Source organism: Aspergillus karnatakaensis (assembly GCF_047715665.1).
Source record: "Aspergillus karnatakaensis strain CBS 102800 unplaced genomic scaffold BJY04scaffold_167, whole genome shotgun sequence".
NCBI lineage: Eukaryota > Fungi > Ascomycota > Eurotiomycetes > Eurotiales > Aspergillaceae > Aspergillus > Aspergillus karnatakaensis.
In genome coordinates, this window is record NW_027395879.1 from 1 (window position 1) to 9,701 (window position 9,701).

Below are 9,701 nucleotides of genomic sequence, written 5' to 3' on the forward strand. Positions count from 1 at the left end.
TTTTTTTTCCCCATAGAACAAAATAATACTCTCTCATTAGATACCAGACTCAAGAAAATTCAAAAAAAAAAAGAAAATTTAAAGTTCATGATTAGAAATAAGCTTATCTCACCACAGCACCCGTCGATCATCGGATGGCGTTCCGAGCTAGCATCGGGTGTCTTATTTCAAGATTGCACTGTACGTCGTCGTTGTGTTTATAATATTTGTACATAGGGCTGGCTGGCTGCTAGGTAAGCTTTAGTTATATTTAGAGTTTAGAGGTACACCGAACCGGTCTGGAACGAAATTTTATGACTTGAGTGAAGAAGAAAAAAATGCTTCTAGATGTGTTTTGACTTGGGTAGATAGACAGAGATGTTGAATCAGGAATAGATAGGTTAGGAGTGTAGGTTGTTGAACAAGATCCAGGTGTGCGAGTGTGCGGGTGTGTGTGTGTGTGGCTAATTATGCTATGCAAAGGAATGTATGTACATAGGTCTGGAGGTCAGTAAGACATCTAAGTAGGTAGTAAGAAAATCCCACAATGGAGGGGTGGTAAAAGTACAACAAAAGGGCTGGATCATCCGTCTCGTCTCTTTCTTGAATATTAGATATTATCCAGAGGGCAAGAGGGAAGGAAGCGGGATAGATCCAGGAAGAAGCGAAGAGAAGTATGCAAAGAGAATAAAAACGAAAAAGAAAAAGAAAAAAAGAAAAAAGGTCCACGATCATCATTGCTCCTGCGAAACCGTAAACGAAACTACCATGTAAAAGCCTCCTCGACGAAATCAATCACCGCGCCGCGCCCGATCCTCCGCCTCGCCGCATCCCGCACCTCATCTGCAAACGCCCCGGGCCCACAAACAGACACCAGCGTCGCACCTACTCGGATCGGGAGCACCTCGTCCATCACAATCTCCGGCTTGCATCTCCCCGGGAACATCTGCACCGTCGCGGAGGGGCTGACGATCTCGCGGCTGGATTTCGGTTTCGACACGAAGAGCTGGATGGTTAGGATGTCGCGCCGGCCTGGGATGCGCAGGATCTGGTCCATCCACTCGCGCACCCAGGAGAGGTGTTCGGTGCTGCGGACGGACCAGACGAGGTAGATTTTCTGCGTCGGGATGCGGCCCTGCGAGGAGCGGAGGAGGAGGTCGCGGACGGTCAGCATGTGGTGTGTTATGCCGGCGCCGGCGGAGAAGAGGATGGCTGTGCCGTAGGTTGCGGGGTCGGAGGGGTGGGAGGCGTAGGGGCCCTCGATGAAGCCGGTTGTGTGCCAGGTTTGGTTGGGGGAGGCGAGGGCCTTGTTGTAGAGTTTGCGGGTCATGCCCTTGCGGGCGGCGACGATGAGGGAGACGGTTGTCGGGGTGTCTTTGTTGGGTAGGTAAGTGTCGAGGAGATCGGGAGGTGGTGGGGGGAGTTGCTTTTCGAGGCGTGAGGGGTCCAAGTCGGTGTATTTGGGCGGTCCCTGCGTGTCCTTGTCGCTGTAGTTGGGGTTGGTTACTGAGGAGGCGGGGGTGACCCAGGCGACAGAGAAGGGGTGGGACATCCACAGGGCGATGGCGGGGATGTAGGCGTAGACGTGGGAGCCGGCGTTGATGTGGACGCGCTTGGGGAGATGGAAGGTGACTTTGCAGGCTTCGCCGGGGAGGGCCTGAACGACGAGCGAGGTGCAACCTTTTTTGAGGGAGTAGTTAAGGTAGAGGAGACGAGAGAAGCGGAGGCCGCGGTCGATGACCCAGAAGGCGCCGATGGCGGTGATCCAGGGCATCTGGGGGAGCTTGTCGAGGTCGATGTGGAGGTAGATGCCGAGGAAGGCGAGGAAAGCGGCGAGCTGGTGCAGGTGGAGGAAGGTCTCGTAGAAGGCGTGGCGGATGGGCGAGAGAGAGTGGATGACGAGGAATATCATAGCAACGGTGCTGACGAGACCCCAGGTGAAGAAGGGGGTATTGCCGAGGCGCGCCCACATGTCGGCCCAACCCTTCTCGTCGACGGCGTTGATCATCCAGGCGATTGTGTGGACGACGCTCTCGACCACGACGATCCGGCCGAGCCAACGGTGAATCAGGTTGTAGGTGTCGAAGCTGATGCGCAGCAGGGGAATCAGCGGGTTGTTGCGGCCGGCAAGGATGAACAGCGGCACCATGTTGAGAACGGCCAGCGTTCCCGACCGACCTCGAAGCTCTGCTACGAGGGCGGCCTTGACGTTCTCGTCGTAATCGAGAAGAGCGCAGTAAGCGATCTGGCTCGCGACGTAGGCTGTCACGAGAATTGTCTGGAAGCGGGACGGCAAGGTGCCCACGTTGAGGGCAGAGGATAGTTGAATCTCGCGGTTATGTCTCTTCTTGCCAAGCGGGGCATACAGGAGGTGCTTCTTGATGTTTGCCCATAGCTGCGAGTCTTCAATGCTCCAAAATGTTTGCTCTCTCCGGCTAGCGGTTAAGGACGATATGAGGCGAAGGTATGCATGGCTGAGTTGAGCGATCCGGCCGCAAAGAAGGAAAAAGGCGACGGCAATGCATGATACAAGAATGATGCGTGTAAAAAGGATATCTCGAGGGACGTTGACTCCATTCAGACCGCGCGAGTAGGCGTAGACGTAGGTCTCATTTGTGTCGTATTTGCTCCGGGCGACGAGGTGCCCTGGGAGGTTTTCCATTGAAATAGTGAAGCGATTACCTAAAGAAGATGCCGAGTCTATTGCAGCAAGCAAATGCTAGAGAAGATTGACGACAGGCGATGCAAGTGAATTAAGTCCAGACGCTGGGGTGTGGTATGATGCAGATTCCTGGTGGCCGGGGAACGTGAGGAATGCTGTCAAGTCGACCACTGACACCAGAATAGAGAAGGAATCCAAGATGACGATAATCCTCGATCCAGAAAGAATGAATAGAAAGTCGAAAAGGAGGCTACCTGGTGATTGACAGGGCCTGTGTTAGTGCAATGTGAATGGCTGTCACTGGATCAACGTCAGATCGACGAACTAAAGATTGTGTTTGGAGGCCCGCCTCCAACAGTCGAAAGGATCAGCGAATGAACCTACCGTCTCTGGGGATGGAGATCTATATGGCAGGTCTAGGGAGACGCCAGCGTCGCAGGTTGGCAACCGAACAAGAAGCAGAGGACAAAGCAATGATTGTATGGCGAGGCAAAGCTGTAACAAGGAATGAATCAGAGCCAGCTGAGGCAGAGTAAGCAAGCAATAAACAATAAAGAGTGGACTCTTTGAAGGAGAAAGGAGAGCAACAGAGGGAGTGGAAGGCATTGAAAGTCTATAAGTTATAAAGCGGCTAAACCTTACAGCCAAGCCTTTGCTGAGAAGACTGTCAGCTTGTTAGTGTTTCATCTTGGACGCCATCGCTGCCAGGAGCTCTCCCGATAGGATCGCATGATAGATGCCGTATTATTCGGCCTGTCTGATCGTTCCTCTGTCTGTTCAGTGTTCTCTCTCTCTCCAGCGTCAATCGATCTCTTCAGAAGCTGAGTTGCAGTTGCGCCTGGTCGAGTCTCGCAGAGCTTGCCTCTGCCTCTGACTCTCTGACCGACTGAGTGGTTTGCATTTCAATTCAGCTGTCAACGCAGGCGCTAAACTGTTAGTCACAGAAATGCTCAGCCTTCTATTCGCCGGTGGAGTTGGCCACCAGAAGCAAAAATGAGGAAGACCGAACACCTGCTGGCTAAGAATTGCGGTGCTGTTTCAGCCTTTCACGCCTGGTCCCTAGGTTATCAGTCTGTCCGAAACACTCGCCCCTAATCCAGCCTAACAATTGCTAATTTGGTTATATTAAGATTGATTGTCCCTGAGTCAAGATCCGCTGCCCAACCGGAAAGTTAATCTACTCCAACCCCTGGAGATATATTACCTCGTTATATCCTCGATCCTCATGCCTTGGTCGTCGCTGTGGTGGTATTCCATCTCCTTGGGAGAGGGGCGCTTCGGCCTTTTATGTGTTCCGCCTGTTCCCCTGCATATTGGGTGGAAATTGAAGGGCCGTCTTATCCTTTGTTGACTCTTTACGTTCGAACTCCTCGCATTGCCTGATCGACAGATAACGTGGTGGTCTGATCGTTGGCCCCGAAGCCTGGGACCCAAATTTGAGAATCGAGTGCTTATCACCTGTATTATACCCCTGGGGCCAGATGACAGTAGTGATACCCGCCTGCGTTGTCTCCAGGCTCCCAGGCCCTAGGGTCGGTATCGCACGACGCAATCGCGAACTCTTTGTCCATTTCAATGACGATCGACAAGTTCATAACGAAGAACCCACAAGGGAAACGGAACAAAGTTCCTATGAAAATAGAGCTCTAAGGTGCTGCGTCCTTGGCGTCTGTTCGACAACTGCAAAGACCTTGCTGTCTGTTGGGGCTTGCAGAGCGTTTGCTCTCACTTGACGGTTCTTTTCTTCCCTTCTGCACGTCATCCACTGTTCGTTAGGTCAGCATCCACCTGCCTATGCTTCGTAGTGGTTTGGTACTGCTGGTTAGTGAGACTGGCCAGTCGTCTTCATGGCGATTCGAAATGCTCTCTGCATCTCACTCGAGTCCGTGAAGCCCGTTTGTGACGGCTTCCAAGTTCCAACAGAGATGCTGCCCGCCCGACGCGCCCGTAGTCATCACTGCACCACCTACTTGAGACCAGTCACACAGAATGTTGCAGTCTACCCGTTGAAGAAACACCTTGAATCCTCGGAGACTCCCTTGGGTATCCCCGTGCCCTTGAAATAATACCCTGTAGTCAATGTCTTTATTCCAGTCGCGATACTCCGGAGTATGCAGCTGGTGAGGTCAAGTGGTGTGGTGTGGTTGAGGTTGAGGACTGCCTCCCTTCATCCGGTCGGAGCGGCAACAGGCTAGACTCAGCAGAGCAGGGTCAGCGGGTTTCAGCCAGGTCAGTTCAAGTTGTCAAGATTTAATATTGAGCGTTGAAGATGATGAAATAACAATAATTGGCTGAACCGTACATGAAGCCTAACCCAGAACAGGCCACTTCAGTCGCCGACGAATGCCGACATCCCCGCACTCGGCTATTGACTGGCATTTGGAGCCACGTGCCTGGTATGTTTCCTGTATTTGACGTTTCAGGCTATGGAATTACCGTACGCATCTACGCATCTATGAGGCACTGAAGAAGATGGTTCTTCATCCGGAGCTCCCTGCAGACAATATATACCTGAGTGGAGTCGCATGTCGGCTTTCTGTCTTCTGGAATGCGAAATGGCTTTCCTCCAGCGTCTTCCTCTTGATCGGCGCCGTTGGTGTTGGGCTGCCTGCAAACTACGGCACTAACATCGCCCAATCCTTGCCTCGAGCCACAGTGGCTGTTGGCTGAGTTACTAGGACCTAAACATAGTGCTGCTGTGTATTCTTTATTGCAGCTCAAAAGAATTGAGAGATCCTGAAACTCTCCAGCATGATTGTCCTGATATGTCGCCCATATTGCTGTAGATCTTGATACCATCCAACGTACCGAAAGCGTAATACGACGAGCTCCAGCCCAGGAAAAGACCTCCACCACGAGTCAACTGCAAATACTCCGGAGCAGCAAGCCACCCTCCCACGCTCTCGTGTCGTCTGTCAAGCTAGCCATTGAGATCTTGCCATTTCGAATTAGTGCTCTCTGCGCAAGACATTAGGCGATTCTCGAGTGTGGAGACGCCTTGGGGTGAAGAGATCGTGCGGAGGTTGTCCGTTGTCCAGCATCCAACGCCACGAGGATTGTTCATCCTTTCATAATTTTCATCTTTGCTCTTGGTTCTGAGCAGACGAGAAAAGTGATTCTCTTCCTTTGCTTACCGATACCATCACGACTACGTGTAATGATGTCGCCGCGCATTCAGCTGTAAAGTCGTTCTCTTCACCACAATGGAATCTACCGAGCAAGACGAACCATCTCCACCTGCGGAGGGAGTTGCGACCTCGAGGTCGAAGACTCGGCCAGACCATCTCATGAAGCGTGTCTCGAGAGCATGTTTGCACTGCAGACAACGGAAATCAAAATGCGATTTGTATGTTTCCTGTCCAGGCGGAGTTGTTCTCATGGCTCGCTTTTGCCGATACCTAACAAAATGACAGAGATGCTAGCGGTAGTCCTGGGGTGCCGCCATGCCAGCGATGTATTCGAGACCGTCGAGAATGCGTTTTGGGCGGGTCAAATCGTGGAGGCCGCCGTATCCGTAAAAATAAGATCAAAAACTTTACTCCAGACACGAACATAACCGCTCCAAAAAAGCCAGACGTGCAATCGACAAGTCCGGCCAACTCAGAAAACCATCCACCCCCTTCCAAAAGCTATCCAGGTCCGGTCGTCTTCGTTCCCTCAAATCCGCCCGCCCCGACAGTGGCGACAACAACCTCGGTGTCCGTTGACGATGAAGATGCGGCATCCATCGGCTCAGTACCTCGAAATCCATCGGATGCGTGGCAGTGCCTGACCGACATCGCAAAACGAGGCGATGGCCCCAGTCCGGCGACTACCGATTCTATGCGCGCCGGCGCCGGTGGCTTTTCCACATACAGCGCGTTCGCGAATGGCGATCCAACTACACTGCAAACGAAGACCGGTATCAAGGCGTACAGACTGGTGCAATCGCGCTCTCTCGATCCGGGGACGGTATGGCAACTGGTTGCTCGCTACGCTGAACACTTTCATCCATACCTTCCGCTAGTTCCACGAAAATACTTTCACCGTACTGCGTTGGATGCTTTTGCGAACAACGAGAAACACCTTCTCACGGCAGTGCTCACTATAGCCTCGAAAGATCTCATTGACCGGCCTGAGATACACGAGTACTGCTCCAAGTACATGCACGAGTTGATCTCTGGGATTGCTGCGGGTGCCGACTGCGATGTGGAGGCTGTAGAGGCCCTGCTTTTACTCGCCGAATGGGAACCGCAGGGGTTACGACCGAAGATCGAGCGCGTAGGGCGTGGTGAAGAGGATAGGGCCGCATGGATGCATGTCGGGCTTGCCCTACGTTCAGGTTACTTCTTGGGATTGGACAGGACTTCATTTCGAGGCGACGCTTCAGGAGACACGGAGATCGAAGCGCGCAGACGGCTGGCATGGACCAGCTGTTATATATCAGACCGTCTCATCTCTGTGAGAATTGGCCGTGCATTCTGGTCGCGAGGTCCTGGTCCAATGACTGGTCTTGTCAGTCAAGACTTTCCATCACTACAGCCGGTAAGAGACGGTGACGAGGACTATGCACAAATCTTCCAGGCTACACTCGACCTCACACAGCTCTACAATAACGTTCATGATGTTCTCTACTCTGGAATGCGCACGAGTAATCAGATGATGTTGATGGGGGACTACGTGAAGTATGTCGACGATTTCCGGCTTGCGATTTTGCGCTGGAAATCGCGATGGGGCACGCTGAAATGTATGCAGTCGTCCTTTTTACCTTTGAATACTTGCTAACTCTTATAGGCTCTCTGGCTATGCAAACCACTTTGCAGCTATCGTACGAGTATCTACGATTATACACCAATGCCTTTGCCTTTCAGGCGGCAATATCCCAGTCGTTATCGAAGCAAAAGAACGACGGTCACTCCCAAAGGGAATACTTACGAGCAACGTTTGATAATGTGGCTTCAATGCAGGATGCTCGTTTCATTATCGAGTCTCTAGACGCTGCAAAGGCGTATCTGACTATTCTCGTCGAGACAGTAGACCCTGAAAAGCATTTACATTTCATGCCTCTCAGATTCTATCTATATGGAATCTATGCCGCAGTATTCTTATACAAGGTAAGTTACCTTGATACTACTCTTAGCCAAAGCTTACATTTTAGGCTCGATCATTTGGGGTCATGCTACCTGCAGAAGAAATGAGCGTACGAGACCTTGTATCTCGCACCACAGATGTTCTAAATCGAGCCAGCGCTGGCCCTGATGATATTGGAGCCCGGTATTCTCGACTCTTAGAGCTGCTATGGCGGTCGAAAGCCACTGCGCCTGCTTCACCCGCAGGAACACAGCAGAGCAACGATATCCTGATGCAAAACACCAATTCTCTTTCGAACTATATGCCAGACCAAGACGGTTATGTGCACTTCAGCCCGGCGAATGACTTTTCTTGGTTGGATCTAGAAGCAGTGGGAGACTACGTCTCTGGAGATCCTGGCGCGCTGTCATTGGATGCCTTCCAAAACCCAGGCTTATACCAGACCAGTTCTGATCGAACATGGCAGACGCCAATGTGGTCTAGTGATATGACTAATACTCTTCTCTTCTGATGATGGAGCTTGTGTGCCGGTCTAAGAAGAAATATGGTCCACTGCACGTCCACGAGTCGCGGGGATCACAACCTTACCCCCACACTATGCGATGCGGGGCATCGGGAGTAACTCCGATCCGAGGGGAATCCCACCCCCCGTCATGGCCTGGCTCCATTTATATCTATGGAGTCTGGCTCGAAAGGACTTCTTAACTCAAGTCACAAGTACTCCAGTGTGAAAATGGCCCAGCTAAATGAGATCCGCGGCCGACTCGCCCTCATCACTGGGGCCTCCGGAGGGTAAGCCAAGCTTTCCCCCTACTCTACAAACCAAACTAACCAACAACCCTCAGAATCGGCGCCGCGTGCGCACGCCAACTCGCCGAAAAGGGCGTCCACCTCGCCCTAACATACTCCAGCAACCTCACAGCCATAAACGCCCTAACCACCGAGCTCAAAAGCACGTCCCCCACGGTCCGCATCTCCACCCACCAAGTAGACGTCGGCTCCGCCGAGCAGATCGCCGACATGTTCCTCGCAATCGACAAAGAACACGGCCAACGCCCGGACATCCTAATCTCAAACGCCGGGTACGGCAAACGCGTCCCGCAGGTCTGGGACATCACGCTCGAGGAATTCGACCACACAATCAACGTCAACCTCCGCGCGTCCTTCATCCTCGTCAAGGGCGTCGTCGAGCACATGAAGGCCCAGCGCTGGGGAAGAATTGTCTTCATGTCCTCGATTGCGGGATATGGTGGCGGGATCAATGGTGCCCGTGTGTCTCTCTTCTTTCCCTTTCCACTCTATCGACCATCGTCTAACAGAATATATAGACTACGCCGCCTCAAAAGGCGGCATGACCGGCATGATGCGCAACCTGTCCACGCGCCTGGCGGAATTCAACATCAGCGTCAACGACGTCGCGCCCGCGATGATCGGGGAAACGGGGATGATTCCGAACGCGCAGGCGATTCCCGAGGTGGCGGCGGGGATTCCGCTGGGGCGGTTGGGGGTTCCTGAGGAGGTGGCGAATGTGGTCTCCATGCTTGTGACGACGGGGTATATGACGGGGCAGAGTTTGTTGTTGGCGGGCGGGTTGAAATGATATATTCCTAGTATGAGGTGGAGATATACTATCTAGATATTTATATTACATATAACGAGACATTTTTTTTATCTTCATTTTTAGTATTTCTCTTCGAATATAAACAGCAGAGCATATGTTTTCATGCCGCATTTCAGTTCTGGATCGGCATACCTATATATTCTATGCAGTCTCATGTCATCATGTCATTCAATCTATATACAAGATCCTCAACTTTTCCCTTCCCCCTCCTCAACCCCCTCGACACCAAATATGCACATACGCACCCAAAAATAGAAAAGAAATAATACTCAGGAAAAAAAAAAAAAAAAAAACTAACTCTCAATAACAACCTTCACAACCGGCCTCCCAGCCTCATCAACCCCACTCCCCGCAAGCCCAAACGCCCTA

The 9,701-nt window shown here is 52.0% G+C and overlaps 2 protein-coding genes across 2 annotated transcripts; one reads left to right on the top strand and one right to left on the bottom strand.

The window, feature by feature from the left end:
* Nucleotides 1–742: 742 nt before the first annotated feature.
* BJY04DRAFT_212244 (ferric reductase family protein) lies at nt 743–2,641 on the bottom strand (the record flags this gene model as incomplete). The annotated part of the gene is made up of 1 exon (XM_073714520.1): nt 743–2,641. One exon carries the CDS (start codon nt 2,639–2,641, stop codon nt 743–745), a length of 1,899 nt encoding a protein of 632 aa, XP_073564025.1.
* Nucleotides 2,642–5,844: 3,203 nt separating this feature from the next.
* BJY04DRAFT_212245 (uncharacterized protein) lies at nt 5,845–9,311 on the top strand (the record flags this gene model as incomplete). Its single annotated transcript, XM_073714521.1, has 7 exons — nt 5,845–5,987; nt 6,055–7,367; nt 7,415–7,734; nt 7,779–8,116; nt 8,438–8,503; nt 8,557–8,981; nt 9,040–9,311. The coding sequence occupies 7 exons, from the start codon at nt 5,845–5,847 to the stop codon at nt 9,309–9,311; spliced, it is 2,877 nt and encodes a 958-aa protein (XP_073564026.1).
* Nucleotides 9,312–9,701: the final 390 nt, after the last annotated feature.